Here is a 27,849-nt window from a genome sequence, read left to right on the forward strand (position 1 = left end):
TGGGAGATCCGCGCGGGGCCGGCGGGGTGCGCGCCCGGCGACCAGCTTTGTTTCACTTTCGTTGTCAGTGGCCGCCACCCCGACTCCCGCTGGCGACAGGATCGGGAAGATCGGGCTTCTGCGGGAGGGGATCCCCCGACCGGGACAGAGGGGCTCCTGGGTGGGGAGCCCAAGCCCTAAAACGGAGATCCCCAAGGGGGTGGGTGCCCCGGTGCCAGGGGACGCACTCGCATGTCTAGATGGGAGTCACCTCTGCCCCTCACAAGCTGTGTGATGGTGACAGTGGACGAACCACTGAACCACCGCCACCCACGTCTCAGTTTTCTATCTGCAAAATGGGATAATTCTAGTACCTGCCTCGGAGGGTGGTTGGAACCCGGTAAAAATGGTGTCTGGGTTCCCTGTTGAAACAATCTATCCCCAGCCTCTCCCACTGGAGATTAATTCAGTGGAGGTGGGGCGGGACTGGAGATGCTGATCCCTGGCGATATGTATGATCAGGCAAGTTTAGGATACATTGATAGGTGAGGACCTTGCCTCTATTCTTGTTAACTGTCATCCCCATCAGAAGACAGCGTGGAAGTCAGGATATTGGATATACCTCAAACCAGCTCAGATGAACATTTAAATCTCAGTGGGAAAGGTGTGTCTCTTATGCAAGGGGGAAAAACCTCAAGACGCATGCACGCCTCAGCCCTCTCCCCTCCAACGACCTTCCCTCGGAACCCCACCTGTATAGAGAAACTTGGGATAGATTTAGAATTGATTCCTGGAGTCCCACCTCTTGAAGGACCCGAGTTTAAATGCAATTTCCTTAGGAGAAATTTTCAGAACGGGGTCAAGGCCCAGGGCTCAGAATTTGTTCCAGAACTTCATTGTAATCTTGCAGCCAAGTTCAAGCTTCATCCTGGTCTGGAGGATTCTGATTGCTGATGGCTTGTTATTGTGGGTGGGAAGGTTGAAATCTGGGTATTCCCTGGGGTGGTGTTACTTTTTAATTTAGGAAATGACATTTCTTTGTTTGCTGAAGTCAGGCATTGAGTTAAAGGCAGCTCTCTCCCCTTCCCATCTAGATAAGGGCTTTCTTTTCAGTGAGTGTGTTACCCGTAGAATTCTTTTTTAAAGGGCCCCTACTGTTTGTGTAGATCCTGTGTGAATCTTTTTATAGCTTCCGTTTCATTTCCATTGCCTCCTTACAGTTCAGTCTGAAAGCAATCTGTAGCTAGCCTCCCTTTTTAACAGAAATCTGTTTCCAGTTCTGGGGTTTTCCTAAAGATTGACAACTTCGTTTTGAGGGTGTGGGCAGGGTTGTTGAGAGCTGCCAAGTTACTGTACAAAAAAGGCCAGAGTTTTAACTTCTTTTCAAATGGAATAAAGCCCATTGTAAAGAAAATACAATGGGCAACAGTTGAAATCTTCAGAGCAATGGTTAGAATTCATTTATTCATTCAACAAATATTTGTTGAGTGTCTACTATGTGCCAGGCACCCTCTAGGCCAGCCCTGACCAACACAAGTTTAATGTGAGCCACATATGTAATTTAAAATGTTCAGGTAGCCACATTAAAAAAAGAAAAAAGAACTAGGTGACAATTTAAAAACTCTTTCAATCCAACGTGTCTAAAATATTACTGCTACATGTAATCAAATAAATTGTAATGTTTTAGATTTTTTGTGTGTGCTAACTGTTCAAAATGTGTTGTGTATTTTATACTTTCAGCCCATCTGAATTCTGACTTGCCACATTTCAAGTGGCTGGTAACTACATGTGATTTCCCTATTAGAAATCACAGTGTAGCCCAATAGCAGTGAACTGGCAAGTTTGGGTACATTGAGAAAGAGATAGACAATAAATATGTAAAAATGACAGGCAATCAAGAAAATATCAACCAAACGTGTTGGGGTGGCTCACGCCTGTGATCCCAGCACTTTGGGAGGCTGAGGCGGGCAGATCACTCAAGGTCAGGAGTTCAAGACTAGCCTCACTAACATAATGAAACCCCGTCTCTACTGAAAATACAAAATTAATTGGGCGTGGTGGTGCGTGCCTATAATCCCAGCTACTCAGGAGGCTGAGGCAGGAGAATCGCTTGAACCAGAGAGTGGGAGGTTGCAGTGAGCCGAGATCGCACCATTGTACTCCAGCTTGGGCAACAAGAGTGAAATTCCATCTCATAAAAAAGAAAAAGAAAAAGAAAATATCTAAGTGATGGTTATAAAGAAAATCAAATGGTTAAAGGAAAGTGAATAGTGCCAGGCGCAGTGGCCCAGCAGTTTGGGAGGCCAACTTGAGCCCAGGAGTTTGAGACCAGTCTAGGCAGCATGGCGAAACCCCATCTCTACAAAAAATACAGAACTATAGGCGCTTAGAATGCGGCTGTAGTCCCAGCTGCTGGGGAGGCTGAGATGGGAGGATCATCTGAGCCTGGGGAGGTTGAGGTTGCAGTGAGTCATGATGGCGCTACAGCATTCCAGCCTGGGCGACAGAGCAAGACCCTGTCAAAAAAAAAAAAAGAAAATGAATGGTCACTTTAGATAGTGAGGCCAGGATGGTCTCTTGAGAAGGTGACATGAGGACTAATCCCTGAATGATAAGATGGAGCAACCGAGGAAAGCTTTTGAGGCCGGTGGAATATCTAATGTACATGTCACAGGAAAAATCACCTAGCTTCCTGCTGGCTGGGGTCATAGCTTTCATCTCTGTGTTAAGGCTAACTGCTTTGCCTAGAAGAGGCTTATAATATATACCTTTCCACTCAGCCTGATTGTCCAAACACGTCCCATTGTTTAATTAGCAAACCCTGATCCAGGGCCAGGTGTGATGGCTCATGCCTGCAGGAGGATCGCTTGAGCTTAGGAGATCAAAACCAGCTTGGTGAACATAGCCAGACCCCATCTCTACTAAAATTTAAGTTAAAAAAAAAAAAAATAAGCTGAGTGTGATGGTACGCCCCCGTAGCCCCAGATACACAGGAGGTTGAGGCCAGAGGATCACTTGAACCTGGGTGGGAGGTTGAGGCTGCAGTGAGCTATGATCGAGCCACTGCACCCCAGCCTGGGTTTCAGCATAAGACCCTGTTTCAAAAAAAAAAAAAATATAAAATAAAATATATATAATATGTATGATTTACTGAAATTTGCTAAGAGTAGATTTAAGTGTTCTCACCACACAAATAAGTAGTGAGGTAATGCATATAAGTAATGAGCCCTTGAGCCATTCCACAAGTATACATTAATCAAAACTTGTTAATATCCAATAATATATACGATTTTTATACAATTTAAAAAGAGGCGGATGCGGTGGACCACCCTGTAATCCCCAGCACTTGGAGGCCGAGGTGGCAGATCACCTGAGGTCAACGAGTTTGATGACCCAGCCCTGGCCAACATGGTGGAAACCCTGACTCTACCTAAAAATACAAAAATTAGCTGGGTGTGGTGGGTGAGCCACCTGTAATCCCCAGCTACTCAGGAGGCTGAGGCAGGAGAACAACTTGAACCCAGGGGCGGAGTTGCAGTGAGCGTGAAGATCGCGCCACTGCACTCACAGCCTGGGCGGCAAGAGTGAGAAACCTCCGTCTCAAATAAAAAAAAAAAAGAACGAGAAAACAAAGAAACCCTGATTCATAGGCCTTTTCACCAAGAAGGGCCTGCGCAAGTACCATACCAGATGAAGCTAGATACCCCACCCCCAGCTCTGTTTTGTTTTTTTGTTTTGTTTTAAGTTCTGCACTAACTAGGGCTTTCTCTCCCTTTAGCCAAGTTTAGTTTGGGCCCAGACTCCAAGAGACAGGAGTCACTGAGTTTGTTCTTCTTTTAGCTCCTGGATTCCTGAACCTGAAATAGCAAGAGATTAAATCCCTAAATCACAGAAATAGAGTGTGAATTCTGAGTAGGGCTTGTGTTTAAGAAGCATTTCATGTGAAGTGTTTGGCATAAGCATCATCAGAGTTTAAGGGGCTTTATTTTTTATTTTTGGGGGACAGAGTCTTGCTCTGTCGCCCAGGCTGGAGTGCAGTGGCGCGATCTCTGCTCACTGCAACCTGTACCTCCTGGGTTCAAGTGATTCTCCTGCCTCAGCCTCCCAAGTAGCTGGGATTACAGGCGCCCGCCACCATGCCTGGCTAATTTTTGTATTTTTAGTAGAGACAGGGTTTCATCATGTTGGCCAGGCTAGTCTTGAACTCTTGACCTCAAGTGATCCGCCTGCCTCGGCCTCCCAAAGTGTTGGGATTACAAGCATGAGCCATGATGCCCGGCCAGCTTTATATTACTTTTTTGTTTAAAGAGTTATACCATATGTATTTTTTAGACAAATATTTACTTACTGCCTGCCCTCCACCAGGAACTCTGCCAGGTCTGGGGATTAATATACAAGGTTCCTGCTCCCTGGAATTGATGTCCTAGTAGAGGGGAGACAGATGACAATCAAATGGTGATAGGGCTGTAAAGAAAATAAAGTGAGGGGTTGGGAAGGAGGTTGACAGGGGTCAGAAGACTCTCTAAGCAGTTGTCATTTGAGCTAGACCTGAATAAGTAGATGCCAGCCCAGGAGAGGCATTCCAGATGAAGGGAATGGTTGGTGCAAAGGCCTAGGGTCAGAACTAATTGAGCATTGGCAGAGGGTAGAGAGAAGGGCAATGTGTTGGAGGCAGGGGCAGGGAGAGAAGTACAAGCCCAGGGAGGTTCAGATTATGCTGGATTTTGAGGGCAGGGTGAGTAGCTAGAGTTTTATTCTAACAGTGAAACTGATCACTCTGGAGGCAAGGAGAACTGATGGTGCGGGGCTAGAGGGGAAGCAGGGAGAGCAACTGGAAGGTTGTCTACTGGGCCAGGTGGGAGATGGTGCTGCATAGATGAGCATAGAGATGGAGAGGGGTTAGATTTGGCAAGTCTTTTGGAAACAGACTTCAAAGAACTTGCTAATGGATTTGGTTTGGGAGATTAAAAAAAAAAAGGTCAGGCATGGTGGTTTATGCCTGTAATCCCAGCACTTTGGGAGGCCGAGGTGGGCAGATTGCTTCAGTCCAGGAGTTTGAGACCAGCCTGGCCAAGATAGCAAAAACCTGTCTCTACTAAAAATACAAAAATTAGCTGGGTGTGATGGTGCATGCCCGTAATCCCAGCTTCTTGGGAGGCTGAGGCTGAATTGCTTGAACCCAGGAGGCGGAGGTTGCAGTGAGCCGAGATCGTGCCATTGCGCCATAGCAGTCCAGCGTGGGTGACAGAGCGAGACTCCATCTCAAAAAAAAAGAAAAAAAGAGGATAATGTAGAGGAAGTGAACCAACTGTGAATGTTATCAGGATGGAAAAAAAAAAAAGATATTTTCATTCTGGTCATTTGATCCGGAACTCCTGGTCTCAAGCAATTCTTCCACCTCTGCCTCCCGGAGCGCTGGGATTACAGGTGTAAGCCACATCCCAGGCCATCCAGGTCATTTGAAAATGTTTCTCTACATCAGTCAATGTCATTTAATACTTGACTACATCTGGGTTTCTTAGCCTCAGCATTGTTGACGTTTTGGGCCAAATGATTCTTTGCTGTGGGCTGTTCTGTGCACTGCAGGGCATTGAGCAGCACCCCTGGCCTCCACCCACTAGACGGCAGTAGTAGCATCTCCAGTTGTGACAACCAAAAATGTTACTGCCAAATGTCCTCAAGGGGCAAAATAGCCCCCAGCTGAGAATCCTGGGTCTATACAAATAGCTATACACATGTGATTGTATAAATGAAACTATCACACGTACAAATGTAGATTTCTAGGAGGATTTACCTGGGTCTATACAACAAGCTATTTACACAGACCATATATATATATATATATAAATGTCTTTCTTTCTCTTTCTTCTGTTTCTTTCTTTCTTTTCTTTCCTTTCCTTCCTTTCTTTTCTTTCTTTTCTATCTTTCTCTTTCTAGAGATGGAGTCTATGTTGACCAGGCTGGTCTTGAACTCCTGGCCTCAAGCGATCATTCCATCTCAGCCTACCGAAGTGCTAGGATTATAAGTGTGAGCCACCATGCCTGGCCAGCCCTAATACATTAAAACCCAGATCTACACGTAGAACCTCTGAGAATGAATATTCTCTTTACAAAGGCTTGATATGATTTATTAACATTATATTTAAAGACAGAAGTTTCAGCAACACACACCTATTTTATATAACAAGATATACCTATGTTATTATTTTCCTATAAATGCATATACTATAATTTATTTATTTATTTGAGATGGCGTTTCACTCTTGTTGCCTAGGCTGGAGTGCAATGATGCCATCTCGGCTCACTGCAGCCTCTGCCTTCCACCTCCCGGGTTCAAGCAATTCTCCTGCCTCAGCCCCCTGAGTAGGTGGGATACAGGCATGTGCCGCTACGCCTGGCTTATTTGTATTTTTAGTAGAGATGGGGTTTCTCCGTGTTGGTTAGGCTGGTCTCGAACTCCTGACCTCAGGTGATCTGCCCGCCTTGGCCTCCCAAAGTGCTGGGATTACAGGCATGAGCCTATTTTTTTTTTTTTTGAGACAGAGTCTTGCTCTGTCACCCAGGCTGGAGTGCAGTGGCGCAATCTCGGCTCATTGCAGCCTCCGCCTCCTGGGTTTAAGTGCTTCTCCTTCCTCAGCTTCCTGAGTAGCTGGGACTACAGGTGCCCACTACCATGTGTGGCTAATTTTTTTTTTTTTTTAATGTATTTTTAGTAGAGACATGGTTTCACCATGTTTGCTAGGCCGGTCTTAAACTCCTGTCCTGAAGTGATCCACCTACCTTGGCCTCCCAAAGTGCTGGGATTACAGATGTGAGCCACTGCACCCAGCAAAAATATTTTATAAATATACACATATGCATCTCTACCATCTGCTTTACTGAATCCAAGATACCATGGATTGTATTATCATCATCTATAACTGAGAAAAAAATACTACGTATTTAACTATGAAAAGTCATTGATTGTAAGATACATCCTGATTTCAGCAAGGTCAAAATGTAGAAGATGTATAAAGATGTGTCTTAACATATATGAAATATGGGTTTTAAAAATGAGTATCTTATCTGGTAACAGCCAGGGTCAAAGTCTTCCACATTCCACATTCCTTGTGTGGAATGCACACATCAGGAACTGACCTCATTCAGGATGGAAGCCAGTTTTTGTATTAGTAAGTATCACAGTCATAATGGTCAAAAAATTCATTCTGAAGGCCTTTAATTTATGAGCTTCCTCAGCCATTGAGAATCTTCCACCGGAGTAAAGAACTGAACTAGGAACTGTGGGTCAGTCAATGAAGAAGCTCCAATCTGGTGCCTACTCTTTCACAAAATGGTGTGCTAGGTCCTGGGAGAAACAAAGAGGAAATGATCTGGGTGTTGGAACAAGGTATTTAGACACTGATAAGGAGGGCCGGGGGCAGAGGGAAATTGGTTACACAAGAGAGAACGAAATAAACAAGGTGCGACTTATTTCCGTTTTGATAAGTATGAGATCAGGGTACGCTTCTTACTTGTGAATCTAGGTGGGATTATTACTTTTTCTTTCTTTTTTGTTACTTTGAGAAGCTAGGGATTCTCATAAGCAAAAGTGGGTCCAGGTGTGAACGTAAATAAAGCCCCTTGCATGTCAAGGAGATTTTGTGGCCAGAGTGTGGCCTGCAGGGAGGGGATAAGGGAAGGAGTCTGGACCGATGGGCTGGGGCAGATGGCATGTGGTGGAAGGCCTGGGCTCAGTTGCCTTTATGATGTAGGCAGGTGGGAGCTTTCAAATGTATTTGAAAGAAATGATGTGATGGTATGTGTATTTCAGCTTTAGCAGCGTCTCTAGGGGTAGGAAGACCGATCAGGAGACTGTAGCAAAAGATCTGGGCAAGATGAGATGAAGGTTTAACGTCGGAGAGAGGATGTGGAAGCAGGAGAGATGGGGAGATGGAATCTATACTTCTGAGTGTGAGGAAGCAAGGCAAGGGCTGAGCGTTTTTAGCCTTAATGATGGGGAGGATGCAGGCGAGTGAGAGGGAGCCTTTGAGTTTCATATATTCCTTCTTTGACAGCAGCAGGTTCTTTTTTTTTTGAGACGGAGTCTTGCTCTGTTGCCCAGGCTGGAGTGCAGTGGCGTGATCTCAGCTCACTGCAAACTCTGCCTCCCAGGTTTACACCATTCTCCTGCCTCAGCCTCCCAAGTAGCTGGGACTACAGGCGTCCACCACCACGCCTGCCTAATTTTTGGTATTTTTAGTAGAGATGGGGTTTCACCATGTTAGGATGGTCTCGATCTCCTGACCTTGTGATTCGCCCACCTCAGCCTCCCAAAGTGCTGGGATTACAGGCATGAGTCACTGCGCCCGGCCCTAGCAGCAGGTTGTTTTGAAGAAAACTGAAATGCATTGGAAAGCCTTGCTATTTTGGCCCCATAATCAGCACTATCTAGCATATTCCTGGTCTGGCTATGTCTCTACTTTTCTCGCCTTCAAGTATTCACAGAAAAATGAGGCCTCCATTCACTGAGTTCACGGGCACAAAGGTTACTGTGAGTCATGGTTAATCAGCAGTGAGGAGTGCCAGGATTGAGTAACCATGGTGGAATGTGGCCTGTGGCTGCTGTTACTGCCCTGGGTCATTTAAGTGACAACTCCCTCTGGGAATGGATAGTGTCGCTCTTTGCCACAGGGAGACGGTGGCTTTCCTGTGTCTGGGTGGTCAGGGAGCAAGGGGGTATGTATTCGAAGCATGTTGTCTCCTGCCCCAGAGGAACCGCTGCTGCTGGCCGAACTCAAGCCCGGGCGCCCCCACCAGTTTGATTGGAAGTCCAGCTGTGAAACCTGGAGCGTCGCCTTCTCCCCAGATGGCTCCTGGTTTGCTTGGTCTCAAGGACACTGCATCGTCAAACTGATCCCCTGGCCACTGGAGGAGCAGTTGTAAGTGTTCTCTCACTGGGGCCCCATCCAGCGCGTTTCCAAACACCCCTTGTTCTTTTGCCATCTCCCTGCCCGAGAACCAGAGAGAGGGAAGGTGGCTCATGGTTCAGGAATTGATCATGGGGGTTTCCAGAGCCCCAAGTTCTGTATATGTGAGTCAATTCGGTCAAGATTATGTTAGCCCCAAGTTGGCTTTTTTTCCCATAGCTTTATTGAGATGTAATTTATATACCACACAATTTGTCCATTTAAAGTATACAATACAATGGCTTTTAATCTATCCACAGAGTTGTGCATCCATCACCATCATCAATTTTTACTTTATTTATTTATTTTTTGAGACAGTCTCCGTCTCCTAAGCTGGAGTGCAGTGGCGCAATCTTGGCTCACTACAACCTCTGCCTCCTGGGTTCAAGCGATTCTCCTGCCTGCCTCAGTCTCCCGAGTAGCTGGGATTACAGGCATATACCACCATGCCTGGCTAATTTTTGTATTATTAGTAGAGATGAGGTTTCGCCATGTTGGCCAGGCTGGGGTCGAACTCCTGACCTCAAGTGATTCACCTGCCTCGGCCTCCCAAAGGGCTGGGATTATACATTTCTCCCATGAGCCACTGCACCCAGCACATAATCAATTTTAGAATATCTTTATTTCCTCAAAAAGAAATCCTGTACCCCTTAGCTTAGATCCCCTAACCCCCCTGCACTCTCTAGGCAACCACTAATCTACTTTGTCTCTCTAGATTGACCTATTCTAGATGTTTCCTATTCATGGTTCATACAACACGTAGCCTTTTTTGACTAGCTTCTTTCATTTTACATAATGTTTTCACAATTCGTCTGTGTTCTAGCATATACTAGTATTTCATTTCCTTTTATTGCATCATATGGAGATGACAAATTTTGTTCATACATTTATCAGTTGATGGACATTGGGTTGTCTTCGTGTTTTGGTTGTTACAAATAGTGCTGCTATGAACATTTATATAGAAAACTTGTGTTTTCTATGTTTAACTATTTGAGGAAGTGTCAGACTGTTTTCCAGAGTGGCTACACCATTTTACTTTCCCACCAGCAATGGATTCAAGTTCCAGATTCTCTACATCCAACCCTTGTTATTGTCTGTCTTTTTTATTATCCTAGTGGGTAGCCATCCTAGCGGTGTGAAGTGGCATTTCATAGTGGTTTCGATTTGCATTTCCCTGATGGCTATGGATGTCAAGCATCTTTTCTTTTCTTTTTTTTTTGAGGCAGAGTCTCACTCTGTTGTTCAGGCTGGAGTGCAGTGGCATGATCTCGGCTCACTGCAACCTCCACCTCCTGGGTTCAAGCAATTCTCCTGCCTCAGCCTCCCAAGTAGCTGGGACTACAGGTGCACACCACCATGCCTAGATAATGTTTGTACTTTTAGTAGAGACGAGGTTTCACTGTGTTGGCCAGGCTGGTCTCAAACTCCTGACCTCAGGTGATCCACCCGCCTTGGCCTCCCAAAGTGCTGGGATTACAGGTGTGGAGCCACTGCACCTGGCGGAGTATCTTTTCAGGTGCTTACTGGTGCTTTGTATACGTTCTTTGGATAAATGTCTACTCCGAGCCTTTGCTCGTTTTTGTCTCTTTATTATCAACCAAGTTTATTTTATTTTATGTTATCTTTTGAGAGAGAGAGAGAGGGTCTTGCTCTGTTGTCCAGGCTTGAGTGCAGTGGCTCAGTCATGGCTCACTGCAGCCTCAATCTGCTGGGCTCAAGCTATCCTCCTGCCCTAGCCTCCCATGTAGCTGGTACTACAGGCACACCACTATGCCTGCCTAACTTTTAAATATTTTGTAGAGACAGGGTCTCGCCTAGGCCTGGTCTTGAACTCCTGGCTTCAAGCAGTCCTCCTGCCTCAGCCTCCCAAGTAGCTGGGATTACAGGCGTGAGCCATGGCGCTTGGCCAAGTTTAGTTTCTGATACTAGTTTTTCTTTCTTTGGGATGGACAAGCCCTGGTGTCCGAATGCTGTGAGCTCCCATACAGATGGTCCAGCATCTATATGTTTTCATTTGTCCCAGGGCAACTCTATGTCTGTATTCATTCATTCAGCCAGCCTTGGGTGCGTAGGTTCTTTCTTTTTTTTTTTTTTTTTTTTTTTGAGATGGAGTCTCGCTCTGTCGCCCAGGCTGGAGTGCAAGGGTGCAATCTTGGCTCACTGCAATCTCCGCCTCCTGGGTTCAAGCAATTCTCCTGCCTCAGCCTCCTGAGTAACTGTGATTACAGGTGTGCACTACCACCTCTGGCTAATTTTTTTGTATTTTAGTAGAGACGGTGTTTTACTATGTTGGCCAGCCTTGGTTGCATAGTTTCTTTGCGTAACACTGAGTTAGGGACTGAGAGTCCTGAGATAAATCAAACATGGCCCTTGCCCTTGAAGCTCTCATTTATTTTGCTTTAAGCATTTTTTATAAATAACATTAGATTTAAGGTTTTTATAAGTTGGATATGAAATCTGCCTTGATAAGAGGGAATGTTGACAGGAGTTTGTTGAGATGGGTACTCTGCATGCTGCTAGGGTTGAGGGGGATAAATTTGTGCAGTTTCTGGAAGGAAGGCTGGCAAAACGCATCAAAGACCTGAAAAATGTACTTCTGAGCCGGGTGCAGTAGCTGATGCCTATAATCCCAGCACTTTGGGAGGCCGAGGCAGGCGGATCCCTTGAGGTCAGGAGTTTGAGACCAGTTTGGCCAACATGGTGAAATCCCGTCTCTACTAAAAATACAAAAAGTTAGACAGGTGTGGTGGTGTGCACCTGTAATCCCAGCTACTCAGGAGGCTGAGATAGGAGAATCGTGTGAACCTGGGAGGCGGAGGTTGCAGTGAGCTGAGATCGTGCCACTGCACTCCAGCCTGGGTAACAGAGCAAGACTCTGTCTCAAAAAAAAAGAAAAAAGAAATATCAGAAATGGTGTCATCTATTTATATACACTGATCTTCGTTATGAAATTAGTTGTATATTAAGAAAATTGGAAACAGTTTGAAATCCAGGAATGAGAGGACGGTTAAGAAAATTTTACCATTTCCATATGATATTTTTGCAGCCATCAAATTTTGTTATGTGTTTTTAATCAGGGTTTTCAGTTCCTTCTGTGGTCAGTTTAATGATAATGCCAAGGTCATACATTGTTTACTAATTCCCCACTTGAAATACAAGGGATGCTCCTTCATTTCAAGACTTGACATATAAGTAAATTTACTATATGAATTTATAGTCTGTTTTTTTTTTTTTTTTTGAGACGGAGTCTCGCTCTGTTGCCCAGGCTGGAGTGCAGTGGCGCAATCTCAGCTCACTGCAAGCTCTGCCTCCCAGGTTCTTGGCATTCTCCTGCCTCAGCCTCCTGAGTAGCTGGGACTACAGGCGCCCGCCACCACACCCGGCTAATTTTTTTTTTTTTTTTTGGGAGTTTTTGTAGAGATGGGGTTTCACTGTGTTAGCCAGGATGGTCTTGATCTCCTGACCTTGTGATCCACCTGCCTCAGCCTCCCAAAGTGCTGGGATTACAAGGCGTGAGCCACCGCGCCCGGCCCTAGTCTGCTTTTTTTTTTAAAAGCACAACCTGAAAGATCTGTCAGTTTCCTGAAAATCACTCTTGTTTTCAAATACGTGCATTTCTATAGGTAAATATATCCTTTCACTATTAACTAAGGAAAATGGAAAAAGGTATTTGAGTATTAACCATTTTTTCATATTTATTATTTAACATAATGAGCTAAGTGTTATTTTTTCCTGTGTTGAGTGAGAAGTTACTGGTTTTGGAGAACAATCACTTTTTTTTTTTTTTTTTTTTTTTTTTGAGAGAGTCTTGCTCTGTCGTCCAGGCCAGAGTGTACTGGAGCATCTCGGCTCACTGCAACCTCCGCCTCCTGGATTCAAGCGGTTCTCCTGCCTCAACCTCCTGAGTAACTGGGATTACAGGCGTGTGCCACCACACTCAGCTAATTTTTTTGTATTTTTAGTAGAGACATGGTTTCACCATGTTGCCCAGACTGGTCTTGAACTCCTGGCCTCAAGGGATCCACCCGCCTTGGCCTCCCAAAGTGCTGGGATTACAGGTGTGAGCCATTGCACCCGGCAAAATCACATATTTTGAAGAACAGTATTCTGAGAAAATGTTTGCAGTATGAAGCTTATTGAAAAAAAGAGGCTATATGGCCGGGTGTGGTGGCTCATGCCTGTAATCCCAGCACTTTGGGAGGCAGAAGTGGAAGGATCACTTGAGGCTAGGAGTTCCAGATCAGCCTGGGCAACATAGCAAGACCCTGTTTCTACAAAAAAAATTTAAAAATTAGCCTGGCGTGGTGGCACATGCATGTGGTCCTAGCTACTCAGGAGGCTGAGATGGGAGGATTGCCTGAACCCAGGAATTAGAGGCTGCAGTGAGCTCTGATCATACCAGGCCACTCCAGCCTGGGCGACAGTGAGACGCTGTCTCTTAAAAAAAAAAATAAAAAGCAGTTTGTAAAACCATGTATGCAGTATGATATCAGATTTGTTTTTTTGTTTTGTTTTGTTTTTTTTGTTTTGAGACGGAGTCTTGCTCTGTCGCCCGGGCTGGAGTGCAGTGGCTGGATCTCAGCTCACTGCAAGCTCCGCCTCCCAGGTTTACGCCATTCTGCCTCAGCCTCCGGAGTAGCTGGGACTACAGGCGCCCGCCACGTCACCCGGCTAGTTTTTTGTATTTTTAGTAGAGACGGGGTTTCACCGTGTTAGCCAGGATGGTCTCGATCTCCTGACCTCGTGATCCGCCCGTCTCGATCCGCCCGTCTCGGCCTCCCAAAGTACTGGGATTACAGGCTTGAGCCACCACGCCCAGCCTCAGATTTGTTTTTAAAAGACGTGTATATACACAAAAATTTATAGTGAGATGTTTAGAATGGTGGTGTTAGGATTATAGGTAATTTTTACTTTATTTGTCTCATTTGCACATTTCTCCCATGTTTCTCTACTATTTTTATTTATTATTTTTATAATTTAAAATAATTGGATTTTTTGGGGGGCAGAGACAAGGTCTTACTCCGTCACCCAGGCTGGAGTACAGTGGCATGATCATAGCTCAATGCAGCCTTGAACTCCTTGCCTCAAGTGATCCTCCCTCAGCTTCCTAAAGGCGTAGCCACCACACCCCGCCCACAATTGCTATTTTAAAAGTCTTTTAAAAGAGAGAATTTGGGGCATTTATATTCTAGTTAGGGTAGTTTTACATTTTTTAAAAATCATGTAGTGCTTTTGATATTGAGCAAATAATTGATATTAACCAAATAATTGTACTACTTTTCGAAATAAAGTTTTTAGAAACTTTAACTTCAGTGAAGCTAAATTCTGCCAATGAATCTGTCTTGCCTCATCAGCCCTTTCCCACGGTACGATCTCCCTGCATTTCATGTAACTCATCCCTTGATTCATTAGCAAACTCAAAGTATTTTTTAAGCATTAGGCCAGGATACCCAAGACCGTAGTTCCAGTTCTGCCCCTGATTTTGTGACCCCGGGAAAGTTAATAACCCATAAAATGGAGATTTTAGTATCTCGTTCTAGAAAAATTAAATTTAGGATATTAAAATGAAATGACAAATATGCCTTAATTCTTTTGGAATAAAGTAGCTACAGGTGTATTCCTTAATTCAAATACAGAAATTAGGGCCAGGTGTGGTGCCACACGCCTATAATCTCAGCACTTTGGGAGGCTGAGGTGGGATGGATTGCTTGAGGCCAGGAATTAGTGACTAACCTGGGCAACACAGCAAGACCCTGTCTCTGCAAAAAATTAAAAAATTAGCTGGGTATGGTGGCATGCACCTGTAGTCCCAGCTACTCAGGAAGCTGAGGTGGAAGGACTGCTTGAGCCCTGGAGTTCAAGGCTGCTGTAAGCTATGGTCACACCACTGCACTGCAGCCTGGGTGCCAGAGAGCGACCCTGTCTCTAAAAAAACCAAAATAAATAAAACAAATACAGAAATCAGGATTTTATAAGAAATAAAATAAATTTAACTGGTGGCTCCAAGCTGTCTTAAACCTCTTCCCATAGCCTGCCTCTTAAGTGCTTCTTCTCGTGACAGCAAACTCAGTGGCCAGTGCCAGGGCCAGAGCCAGGTAGGTCTGGACAGTCTGTGGAGAGGCAACCGATCGAAATGACATTCGTGGTCACATTCAGATTGGCCAGAATAACGAGTTTCAGCCTATATTTGGCCATTTAGACCCAGAGGTTGGCAAACTTTTTCTTTTTCTTTTCTTTTCTTTTTTTTTTTTTGAGATGGAGTCTTGCTCTGTCATCCAGGCTGGAGTGCAGTGGTGCGACCTCAGTTCACTGCAACCTCTGCCTCCTGGGCTCAAGCGATTCTCCTGCTTCAGCCTCCCAAGTAGCTGGGACTATAGGCACCCCCCACCATGCCCGGCTAATTTTTTGTATTTTTAGTAGAGGCGGGGTATCACCATGTTGGCCAGGCTGGCCTCAAACTCCTGACCTCAAGTGATCCACCCACCTTGGCCTCCCAAAATGCTGGGATTACAGGCATGAGCTATGGCGCCTGGCCAACTTTTTCTATAAAGCAAATAGTTTAGGCTTTGTAGGCTATAAGGTCTCTGTCTTGACTGTCGAACTCTACTGTCACAGTGTGAAAGCAGCCTCAGACAATACCTAAACAAATGCGTATGACTGCGTTCCAATACAACTTTATTGCCAAGAACAAAATCTGTCATTTGCTACAACATGGGTGAACCTGAGGGATTTCATCCTAAGTGAAATGAACTAGGCACAGAGAGACATATACTGCATGATCTCACTTACATGTAGAATCTAAAAAAGTCTAACTCATAGAAATAGAGAGTAGAATGGTGGTTACCGGGGGTGGGATAGGGAGTGGGGAGATATTGATCAAAGGTATAAAGTTTCAGCTAAGCAGAGTAAGTTTGGAAGATCTGTTGTACAGCATGATGACTGTGGTTATTAATAATGTACACTTGACAATTGCTAAGAGCGTAGACCTTTTTTTTTTTTTTTTTTTTTGAGACAGGGTCTGACTCTGTCACCCAGACTGGAGTACAGTGATGTGATTTTGGCTCAGTGCAACCTCCGCCTCCTGGCTCAAGCAATCCTCCCATATCAGCCTCCTGAGTAGCTGGGATTACAGACGTGTGCCACCAGGCCCCTGCCACCACACCCAGCTAATTTTTGTATTTTTAGTAGAGACGGGGTTTCACCATATTGGTCAGGCTGGTCTCGAACTCCTGACCTCAGGTGATCCACCACCTCGGCCTCCCAAATTGCTGGAATTACAGGTGTGAGCCACCGTGCCCGGCCCCTCCCTTCTAATTTTGTGAATGAGCTTGGTTAAAATTCTTTCGTGTCTTTCACCACACAATTGACAAAAATGTGATTTAGTTAGAATTTTTTGGGAACATCTATAATATTGGGTTGGTGCAAAAGTAATGGTGGTTTTTACCATCTGTAATATTGGGTTGGTACAAAAGTAATGGTGGTAATTGCAAATAGTGCAATTATTTTTGCACCAATTAATACATAAAGTTGTCAACTACTTATGCATCGAGTTTAGGATTTCTCATGGAACCAAATCTGGCGTTCAGCTTTCTCGTCTCCATTTCCCTCAGTTTAACCAACCAGAGTGTGGTCAGGTCACATGGAGACCTTTGTGCTGTGTACTGCAAACAGTAAGCTTCATGTTTTCAGGCTCAACCCCAGGGCAGGCCAAGTGCTTGTGCATTTGAGACATTGTTTCCTGGGCGCAGTGGCAGCCAGGGCCCCATGTTTTAGCTTATCTGGGCCTGTTTCACTGTAAGTTGAATTGTAGGAGAGGGTCGGGTTAAGAGATCTTCCAGGACAGGCTACCTCTACGCAGCCCTGTGAATTCCTTTTCTCTCTTGACTACCTTGCTGTTTGATTCTTGTGCGGGTTACCATCAGGGAAGTAAATGAAGGAGCCTCATTAATCAGTTGGAACATAGTGAGTAAAGGTGGAAATTAACATGTACCAAACAAATGGTGTTGGCAAGACAGGGGTTTATTTTCCAGCTCCTTGAGGATTTCTAAGCTAGAGATAAGGGAACTCATCAGGCAGGAGAGTGGTGGCTATTCAGGCTCTATAAGTTCTGCCCTAGTTCCAAACCTGCATTGCGCTTTCTTACTCATGGGAAAAACTGAGTGTCTTTTTCCTTCCACTCACCAAAACCCGAGAGAACTTTCTGAGCAAGCATGTGACTCCCTGGAGCATCTGTGATTTAGTTATCCCACAAGGCAGGTCACCCCATTGCAGGGCTGTTGCAAATAGATTGAGCCATGGCCAGTATAGCCTGTGTTACATCAACTCTTTTTTTTTTTTTTTTTTTTTGGGGGAGAGTGTTTTTCTTTTTTATTTTTTTCGTTTTGTATATTGAGATGGAGTTTCACTCTTGTTCCTCAGGCTGGAGTGCAATGGTGCGATCTTGGTTCACTGCAACCTCCGCCCCCCGGGTTCAAGCAATTCTCCTGCCTCAGCCTCCCAAGTAGCTGGGGTTACAGGCACCCGCCACTATGCCCAGCTAATCTTTTTTTTTTATTTTTAGTAGAGATGGGGCTTCACCATGTTGGCCAGGCTGGTCTCGAACTCTAGAACTCAGGTGATCCACCTGCCTTGGCCTCCCAAAGTGTTGGGATTACAGGCATGAGCCACCATGCCCGGCCTACATCAACTCTTAAAAAGAAACAAAAAGAAAAGTCACAGCAAATTGCACCAAAGGCCAGCTTGTTTCTAGGATTTAAAATCTTACATGGCCCGGTGGGGTGGCTTATGCCAGTAATCCCAGCACTTTGGGAGGCCAAGGTGGGCAGATCACTTGAGCTCAGGAGTTCGAGACCAGCCTGGGCAACATGACAAAAGTCCGAGCTACAAAAAATACAGAGTTAACAGAGCCTAATGGCACATGCCTGTAGTCCCAGCTACTTGGTGGAGGCTGAGGTGGGAGGATCAGTTGAGCAGGGAGGTCAAGGCTGAGTGAGCCATGATTGTGTCACTGCATGCCAGCTTAGGTGACAGACCCTTCCCTCCACTCCCCAAAAGTCTTACATGTCCCAGGATGAAAAGTTGATAGACTTGGTAACAATTGCAGATTCATTAAGAAATCTCTGCTTCTCCCAGCATCCCTAAAGGGTTTGAAGCCAAAAGCCGCAGTAGCAAAAATGAGACGAAAGGGCGGGGCAGCCCAAAAGAGAAGACGCTGGACTGTGGTCAGATTGTCTGGGGGCTGGCCTTCAGCCCGTGGCCTTCCCCACCCAGCAGGAAGCTCTGGGCACGCCACCACCCCCAGGTGCCCGATGTCTCTTGCCTGGTTCTTGCTACGGGACTCAACGATGGGCAGATCAAGATCTGGGAGGTGCAGACAGGTAGGTCATTCCTGGCTGGCGCAGGGTTCTGGGAGGCTCGGGTGCATGTTCTGACTGTGTCGCCTCCCTGCTCCACTCATGTTGGCCGAGGGGTGTGGCTTGGCAGGCACACCTTGTGCCCCCTCTCTGGCTGACTGAGTGCCCCTGCTCTCATGCCAGGGCTCCTGCTTTTGAATCTTTCCGGCCACCAAGATGTCGTGAGAGATCTGAGCTTCACACCCAGTGGCAGTTTGATTTTGGTCTCCGCGTCACGGGATAAGACTCTTCGCATCTGGGACCTGAATAAACACGGTATGGGAAGAGAAGGAACTACTTGGCGACTCCAAAAATACTGTATTTGCTTTCTCCACTTTACCAGTTTCATTTTGATCTAAAACAGTGTTTCTTGATGTTTTTTTTCTGTGATTGCCCCTTAAGGAGCCTTTTTAGACAGTTTTTTCCTAATTGCCCCTGCCCGCCCCAAAGATAATACTGTACCAAAGAGAGTTTGATACCAGACATATACTGTGTGTCTATTTAGGCTATTGTAATATTGAAGATCTGTTGTATATCTGCTTATGTGCTGAATGCATGTCTATGCTTTGTATGTAAAAAAATGTTAAGATTTTTTTTGGCTACCAAGAACTAGTTTGTACCCTCTTGGGGTGAATTGCCCCTGTTAAAAATATTTGATCTAGAACAGGTTTTCTCATCGGCACTATGGATATTTTGGGCTGGATAACCCTTTGTCGTGGGCTCTCCTGTGCATTCTCAGATGCTGAGCAGCATGCCTGGCCTCTTCTCTTTTGATGCCAGTAGCATCATCTCCAGTTGTGACAAGCAAAAAAGTCCCCATGTCCTGTGAAGGGCAAGGTCTCCCCAGGTTGAGAACCACTGATGTAGAAGTCCCTGTTGGGTGCTTCCTGTTAGACTTTCTTTTTGAAGCAGACTCTAAGCCTAGAATAATTCTCTCAGGCTACAGGGTGTCAGGTTTGTGAAATTCTGCCTTGAGCAAACTATATATGGGGGTGGCCCAGTAAGGAATTCCATACATCTCTGGTTTGATCCTTAACTGGAAAGGTGATATAACAGGCCAGGCACAGTGGCTCACGCCTGTAATCCCAGTACTTTGGGAGACTAAGGCGGGTGGATCACCTGAGGTCAGGAGTTCAAGACCAGCCTGGCCAACATGGCAAAACCCCATCTCTGCTAAAAAAACCACAAAAATTAGCTGGGCGTGGTGCTGGGCGCCTGTAGTCCCAGCTACTCGGGAGGCTGAGGCAGGAGAATCACTTGAACCCAGGAGGCGGAAGTTGCAGTGAGCCGAGATTGCATCACTGTACTCCAGCCTGGGCGACAGAGCGAGACTCTGTCTCAAAAAAAAAAAAAAAAAAAAAGTGACATAAGAAAGGGGAATTGATTGCAATGCCATTTTTCCAATCCCTCCAGCCCTGGATGGGGCTCAGGGGCTGGAGGGATTGGAAGGAGGCAGTGGTAAAGGGTCATGAAGAGGATCAGGGGCGGGAGGGATTGGAAGGAGGGTCATGAAGAGGCCACTCGTCCCCATGGTGTGAAGGCACTGGCACTCTCTCCCAAGTTATGACTGTCCAGCTCCACACAGCCATGGGAGGAACCTTTCTCCTGCTCTTTTAGCAATGAGCCCAAAAACTTGTATCTTAGTCAGTGCCAGAGACTGGGTGGCTTAAACAACAGACCTTTATTTCTCCCAGTTCTGAAGGTTGGGAAGTCCATGAGCGAGGTGCTAGTAGTTCTGGTGTCTGTGAGCACCAGCTCTCTGGTTTGTAAACAGCCACCTTCTCTCTATATCCTCATCTGGCAGAGATCTCTCTCTTTTATGTCTCTTCTTCTAAGGGCACTAATCCCATTCCCGAGGCTTCACCCTCATGACCTATTGACTTCTCAAAAGCCCTACCTCCTAAGACTATCACACTGGGGATTAGGGCTTTATGTGTGGGGGACACATTTAGTCCATAGGAACTTGTCAAACAAACTAAGGCGGTACATGTGCATCCTCATCTGAAGGCATCTGATCACAAAGATAACTCTAGGTGGTTTTTGTTGTGTTGTTTTGTTTCTTGAGACGGAGTCTCACTGTGTCACCCAGGCTGGAGTGCAGTGGCACGATCTCAGCTCACTGCAACCTCCGCCTCCCGGGTTCAAGTGATTCTTGTGTCTCAGCCTCCCAAGTAGCTGGAATTACAGGCATAAGCCACCACACCTGGCTAATTTTTTGTATTTTTAGTAGAGCCGGGGTTTTACCATGTTGGCCAGGCTGGTCTTGAACTCCTGACCTCAAGTCATCCGCCCACCTGGGCTTCCCAAAGTGCTGGGATAACAGGCGTGAGTGAGCCACTGCACCTGACCTACTCTAGTGGAACCTGTAATCACACAGTGTAAGATACGCTGCTGATCAGGGCACCTTCTCCAAGGCAGTGCCTTTTTTTTTTTTTTTTTTTAAAAGACAGAGCCTCCTACAGGTGTGTGCCACCATGCCTGGCTACTTTTCATATTTTTGGTAGAGATGGGGTTTTGCCATGAAGGTAAGGTCAGGCTGTTCTTACACTCCTGACCTGAAGGGATCCGCCCACCTCAGCCTCCCGAAGTGCTGGGATTACAGGTGTGAGGTACCACGCTCGGCTGGCAGTGCCTTTTTAAATGCTGGCTTAATGCGTGTACTAAGGCAGCTTGCCACCATCTCAGGAAGGTCCATGCCGTGGCTCTGGAAATCACTTGATGACTTGGAAGAAAAGACCAAGTGAGAGTGACCAAGAGTGGGCAGGATGGAGCAGGCCAATTATGAGAGCTTTTCAAGGAGAGGAGGGGAATAAAGTTGCGTTCCCAGCTGCTGGGCGCTGCCCCACTGACCTAACAGGCCTTAATTTATTCAGTACTCACAGCACCCTGAGATTTGACAGCTGAAGAAACCATGATTGACCTTTATTTTTTTTTTGAGACAGAGTCTTACTGTGTTGCACAGGCTGGAGTGCAATGCTGCGATCTCAGCTTATTGCAACCTCTGCCTCCTGGGCTCAAGTGATCTGCCTCAGTCTCCCGAGTAGCTGGGACTACAGGCACCATGACTTTTTAAAAATATTAATTAAAGCACTTTGGGAGGCCAAGGCAGGCAGATCACTCGAGGTCAGGAGTTCGAAACCAGCCTAGCCAACATGGTGAAACCCTGGCTCTACTAAAAATATATAAAAATTAGCAGGGCGTGGTGGCAGATGCCTGCAATTCCAGCTACTCGGGAGGCTGAGGCAGGAGAATCACTTGAACCTGGGAGGCAGAGGTTGCAGTGAGCCGAGATCATGCCATTGCACTCCCGCCTGGGCAACAGAACAAGACCCTGTCTCAAAAAAATAAATAAATAAAAATAAAAAATAAAAAGTACCAATTTTTGTAGATCCATACATCCGCATAAACTTCAATAAATTCATATATATGACCATGTACAGGCATATAACAATTCTTTTTTCTTCTTTCTTGCTTGGCTCTTTCCTTCACAGTTCTCTCTCTTGCCCTCCCTGCTGTCGTCATCCTCCCCTCTTCCCCTGCATCCTGGTACCCCGTGTTAGGAGCCTAGTATATACCCTTCCATATTTTTCTCTCTGCTTATATAATCCTGTGCACACACATTTGCATTCATGGCTTTTGGGTCATTGTTTCACAAAAATAGAATCATAATATCATCACGATTTTCCCCTGCATCTCGCATTTTTCATTAAACAGTAGGTACCCCATGGAAAATCTGTCTCTAATTCCAACTGCATTAATGGGGTAGATATACTGCCATTTATTCACCCATCCCCTATATGGACGGGCTTTTTTTAAAGCAAGAGCTGGAGACATTGTGTGAGTCGCCCTGGGTTATGTGCTGAATTAGCAGGGGAGTCAGGATTCACACCCAAGCTGTCTGACTCTAGAATGTGTGCCCCTAATGACTCCACAACACTGCTCATCCGGACATCCTGGCAAGGCTGGCAGGGTGACAGTCTGCAGCAGGATCCTTGTGATTACAGAGAAACCTTTACAGTTTAAATGAGGGAGAATTGAAGACAAACTCTCTCTCAAAATTGGGAATGATGCTTCAGGGTCCTCGAGGTGGTTGGGGAGCCGAAAAAGAACATCCTCTGCTATCAAATGAGGAAACCTTTAAGGCAATTCAAGATTATATTAAAAAAGTGATCAACACCTGAGGTCAGGTGTCCGAGACCAGCCTGGCCAATATGGTGAAACCCTGTCTCTACTAAAACTACAAAAATTAGCTGGGCGCAGTGGTACGTGCCTGTAATCCCAACTACTCAGGAGGCTGAGGCAGGAGAATCACTTGAACCCGGGAGGCGGAGGTTGCAGTGAGCTGAGATTGCGCCACTGCATTCCAGCCTGGGAGACAGAGCGAGACTCCATCTCAGAAAAAAAAAGTGATCACCATACCCCTTCGCCTTTACTGATCTTATAGATTGTGTTGAAGCCATAGATAATGGTTTCCGTGGGGAATTAGAATATCATATTCACAGATGACAGGTGTTTAAATGACAAATCTGGTCATATTTCTTACTCTGAATTGAAAATTGGATCCTTGGGCCCAGCTGATAGGAGCTGATAGGTATACTGGGCGGGGGCTGTTACCACCCCAGTTCTCCCAGTTCTCCAGTCTTCCTGCTTTGTTGTTTTGAGGATTGGCTCATCGTTTGCTTCTTTTTTCTGCCAGGTAAACAGATTCAAGTGTTATCGGGCCACCTGCAGTGGGTTTACTGCTGTTCCATCTCCCCAGACTGCAGCATGCTGTGCTCTGCAGCTGGAGAGAAGTCGGTGAGTTTCCAGCATTATTGCTTTAATTCACTGAGACGTGGAGGTCTGAAGTGGTGGCCTGGTGTGTGTGAGTGTTCTCAAAATGGTCCGCAAATCCACCCCAATAAAAGGCATGCTGGTGGGCCGTGGCTGCCACCTGCAAAACTCCCTTGTGACTTGCACTTTAACATGAACCCAAAGACAGGAGGGATTTGGAAACAGGTTGCTCCTGTCATCAGAGGTCTGTTTCCCTTTACAAAATGGGAAAATGATTGCTTTTTAAATTTCTTTTCTTCTTGGGTCTGAGATTTTAAAAGTTGCAGCCCAGATGTGAGTCCAAATTTCCTTTGAACCATCAAATTTGAATCTCTCTAATCTGGATTTCCAATTCGAATCATGTCAGTGCAGTTACTTGTTGAACTTTGTCCTGAAATCCTGTTAATTGAAAAAACAAACAGGTATTAGAAATCCAAGAACAATTTGAGAACAGTTTCTGTTTGAATTTTGTGTCGCGTTGAGCCGCTTGCGGTGACTGAAGGGAAGGTTGAGAGTTCACCATTTGGTACAGTCCAGGTGGCTCATCATTTATTTGTGGTTTGGAACTATGAGGGTTTTCTTTTTTTTCTTTTTTTCTTTTTTAGACAGAATTTTGCTCTTGTTGCCCAAGCTAGAGTGCAGTGACACAATCTCAGCTCACTGCAACCTCTGCTTCCCGGGTTCAAGCTATTCTCCTGCCTCAGCCTCCCGAGTAGCTGGGATTACAGGTGCGCACCACCACGCCTGGCTAATTTTTTGTATTTTTAGCAGAAATGGGGTTTCACCATGTTAGCCAGGCCGGTCTCGAACTCCTGACCTCAGGTGATCCACCCACCTCGGCCTCCCAAAGTACTGGGATTGCAGGCGTGAGCCACCATGCCTGGCCTGAGGGTTTTCTTAAAGGAATGAAAATAAAATCCTCTTAATGCTTCTCACAAAGGTTTAAAGTGATGAGCTAGGTCATAGGCACAGTCTTGGGACAGATTTCCATGGTTCCATACACAAGGTGGGGGGTGTAAAATGCCTTGACAGGCTGCCACTACTTTGTGGGGTGGCCGCAGATTTCACTTCTGACCCTTTAAAAAAAAAACTGGAGACAGTCTTACTCTTTCGCCCAAGCTGGAGTGCAGTGACGTGATCTCAGGTCACTGCAGCTTCCACCTATCAGGCTCAAGTGATTCTTCTGCCTCAACCCCCCAAATAGCTGGGCTTACAGGCGTGCACCACCATGCCTGGCTAATTTTTGTACTTGGGGTTTTGCCATATTGGCCAGACTGGTCTCAAACTCCTGGCCTCATGTGATCCACCCACCTTGGCCTCCCCAAGTGCTGAGATTACAGGCGTGAGCCATCATGCCTGGCCACCAACTTTTCAGTGGAATAAGATAGCACTTGGCTCAGGTCTTCATCAGCACGTACTGCCCTATTGGCAAACAGGACTCAGAAGCAGACTCAGAAGTCTCTGCACATGCGTTTCAGCGAGGGTCTTCCTAAGGCTGTTCTGGTTTATTCTCTCTTATAGTGAGCTCCTTGAGCATGTCTGTTGATTTAAATCCTCAAAAATCCAGACCAATTACCTTATTTAAACCTATACGACAGGTTCTGGAAGAGCTGTAGGAAAGGGATAGAGAATCAACTTGACCTGGCCGCAAGGCCTGCAGGAGATTTGGTGGTGGTACCTTTCCCTCCCTCCATTTGAGTCCTAAGCACTTCGCTTCTGCCCCAACCAGGCACTTCTTGCTTTCCACAGGTCTTTCTATGGAGCATGAGGTCCTACACGTTAATTCGGAAGCTAGAGGGCCATCAAAGCAGTGTTGTCTCTTGTGACTTCTCCCCCGACTCTGCCCTGCTTGTCACGGCTTCTTACGATACCAATGTGATTATGTGGGACCCCTACACCGGCGAAAGGCTGAGGTCACTCCAGTAAGGACTGAATCCTGCTATGACTTTTTTGTGGGGGGACTGATGAGGAACCTGCCTGGGATTAGACATGTCTCTTTTAGAGTCTGGGACATGGGAGGGGGAAAAGCTGGATAAAAAGGCACAGTGGGTCTCTTTTTGAGATGGAGTCTCGCTCTGTCACCCAGGTTGGAGGGCAGTGGCGTAATCTTGGATCACTGCAGCCTCCACATCCCAGGTTCAAGCGATTCTCCTGCCTCAGGCTCCTGAGTAGCTGGGACTACAGGCGTGTGCCACCAGGCCCGGCTAATTTTTGTATTTTTAGTAGAGATGGGGTTTCACCATGTTGGCCAGGCTGGTCTCAAACTCGTGACCTCAGGTGATCCACCGCCTCAGTCTCCCAAACTGCTGGAATTACAGGCATGAGCCACTGTGCCTAGACTGGTTCATTGCTTCTAAGTGATGCCTTGTCAGTTAAGCCCTCTCAAGTAGCTTTGAGTGTCTTCCCGTCTCCCGATTCAGGCAGCTGCGTGTACTTCTTTGGAATCAGCATTGTGAAGCCTCAATATGACTCTTTATTTCCATTTACTAATAACTGTAGTAACAAGTTCAGAAAGAGCCTCTTATCGAAACTGTGCTTTCCAAAATGAGTTTCATGTTCTCATAAACTTGGTCTCCTTTTTCCTTTTGTGTCTGCTGTTTTATGAAGCAAATAATAGGCAGTCCTATAATTATCATGTATCTTAGCCTAAAAAAGACTTGCAGTTTCTACTGTGGCATTAAAGTGAGGGCTGACCTACTTTGCATAAGCAAATTAGCACAAGGAAGTGTTAGTAACCCTTCAGTCCCTCCACAGGACACCTGGAGCCTTCTGAGATATCCTTTTTTTTCCCCAGTGTGCAAATCCCAAGCTTTTCCACGAGGGGCACACAAGTGCATCTTGAGTCCTTTTATAGCCACGGCAGTTTGGCTTCCTGCCTGGGGTGACGATGGAGGGTGGAGAGCAGCCATCACTCCAGGCCTGCCATCCTGTTTCTTTCCTTCTCAGCCACACCCAGGTTGACCCCGCCATGGATGACAGTGATGTCCACATTAGCTCACTGAGATCTGTGTGCTTCTCTCCAGAAGGCTTGTACCTTGCCACGGTGGCAGATGACAGGTAACAAATAGAACTCTCTTTACGTGACCTCAGAACAAGTGCTTGCAAGTAATGGCAGCAAGGCCCTCCTGGTCTTGCCCTGGGTCAGCTAATGTGTGGATGTTCTCTCTCCCCATCCAGACTCCTCAGGATCTGGGCCCTGGAACTGAAAACTCCCATTGCATTTGCTCCTATGACCAATGGTCTTTGCTGCACATTTTTTCCACATGGTGGAGTCATTGCCACAGGGTATGTATTTGTTAGCTGAACAGATGGGTGGTGGTTTCTGCTGAGTATACCATGGAGCTTTTTAAGGAAAGAAACCATCTAGAATTTTCTTGCCTATGAGGAAACCTTCAAGGCAATTCAAGATTATATAAAACTCAAATGATCGATTTTGCTAATATAGTGTACCATTTTCTCTGAATATTTAACCTAAATGTAATTAAAGACCTGTAAGTCATGCCACCTAATGGGCCAAGTTCACAAGGGAGAATAAAATTGAGATGATGCATAATATATGGGAAACCATTTAGGGCTAAAAGACCACTTTACAGGTAACATCTATAATTCAGTAGGTGGCACTCTTCCCCCTATTACTTTTGAACTAACTGTGGTCAGATTTAGAAAGGGCTGTGCGGAGAGAGAGCACTTTGGTATCAAAGGTGTCTTGAGTTTTTCTAATCCTATCAGCAGCCTTAATTATTCAGCACCACAACTTTTACATCCATTTCCACGGTCAGGGTTACATTTCACTCTCTGAAGACTCCTGCTCTTTCTAGTCAAAACAGAAACTTGAGTATCCATCCTCATGAAAACATGAACATCCAAGCTCTGTCTTAACACAGCATCGGTTTGTTTCATTTCAGGACAAGAGATGGCCACGTCCAGTTCTGGACAGCTCCTAGGGTGCTGTCCTCACTGAAGCACTTATGCCGGAAAGCCCTTCGAAGTTTCCTAACAACTTACCAAGTCCTAGCACTGCCAATCCCCAAGAAAATGAAAGAGTTCCTCACATACAGGACTTTTTAAGCAATGCCACATCTTGTGTTTCTTTGTAGCAGGGTAGATGGTCCTGTCAAAGGGAGGTGCTGGAGTAATGGGCCAAACATCTGGTCTTGGATTCAAATAGCATTTCTTCGGGATTGTGAATAGAAAGTAGCAAAACCAGATTCCAGTGTACTAGTCATGGATCTTTCTCTCCCTGGCATGTGAAAGTCAGTCTTAGAGGAAGAGATTCCACTTGCATGGCAACAGAGCATTACCTTAAATCTTCAGTCCAGTTACGAACAGCAAGTGTTGAACTCTTTCTAGTCATTTTGATTCAAAGTGCAGTTACTGATGTTTTGATTATACAAGTAAGTAGGCCTCCAGAGCCTCTCTAGTGGCAGAGCAGCTCACACTCCCTCCACTGGGAGGGATGGCTTCTGCCTAGTACTTATCCTTGTGTTACTGATGCAGTGGTAGCATTGGTTCAAGTTCTCTCCTGCTGTGGTCAGAGTTGCTTCGACATTGGCCAAGTGCTTTTCTTCTTGGGCTCCCTTCTGACCTGCAGGACAGCTTTCCTGGAGCCATTTGATATGAGGTATTAACTAAGCTTAACTAAATTACAGGGGAATCAGAGGCCGTGCTCCTGACTGATCCGGACACTATTACTGGCTTTTTTTTTTTTTTTTTTTTAACAA

The 27,849-nt window shown here is 45.8% G+C and overlaps 1 protein-coding gene across 3 annotated transcripts; it reads left to right on the forward strand.

Moving 5' to 3' along the window:
• The first annotated feature begins 7,122 nt into the window (after positions 1-7,122).
• Positions 7,123-27,844, forward strand: WSB2 (WD repeat and SOCS box containing 2). Of its 3 annotated transcripts, none has more exons than XM_017887880.1 (9): positions 7,123-7,148; positions 8,729-8,897; positions 18,057-18,301; positions 18,461-18,592; positions 23,013-23,113; positions 24,878-25,050; positions 26,075-26,185; positions 26,306-26,413; positions 27,034-27,844. In XM_017887880.1, exons 1-9 carry the CDS (start codon positions 7,127-7,129, stop codon positions 27,194-27,196), a joined length of 1,224 nt encoding a protein of 407 aa, XP_017743369.1. In that variant the 5' UTR covers positions 7,123-7,126; the 3' UTR covers positions 27,197-27,844. The 3 variants fall into 3 exon arrangements, with proteins under 3 accessions (XP_017743369.1, XP_017743368.1, XP_017743367.1); XM_017887879.1 differs by lacking the exon at positions 7,123-7,148 and adding an exon at positions 7,255-7,366; XM_017887878.1 differs by lacking the exon at positions 7,123-7,148 and adding an exon at positions 7,804-7,942.
• Positions 27,845-27,849: the final 5 nt, after the last annotated feature.

This window comes from Rhinopithecus bieti, unplaced genomic scaffold, assembly GCF_001698545.2.
Source record: "Rhinopithecus bieti isolate Rb0 unplaced genomic scaffold, ASM169854v2 scaffold_17010, whole genome shotgun sequence".
Classification (NCBI taxonomy): domain Eukaryota; kingdom Metazoa; phylum Chordata; class Mammalia; order Primates; family Cercopithecidae; genus Rhinopithecus; species Rhinopithecus bieti.

Coding starts and splice junctions, on each gene's coding strand:
- WSB2 (XM_017887878.1), top strand. CDS start 7,909: ATGGAATCTATACTTCTGAGTGTGAGGAAGCAAG. Junction 7,943..8,728: donor TCTGAGTGTGAGGAAGCAAG/GCAAGGGCTGAG, acceptor CTCCTGCCCCAG/AGGAACCGCTGCTGCTGGCC. Junction 23,114..24,877: donor CTGCAGCTGGAGAGAAGTCG/GTGAGTTTCCAG, acceptor TGCTTTCCACAG/GTCTTTCTATGGAGCATGAG.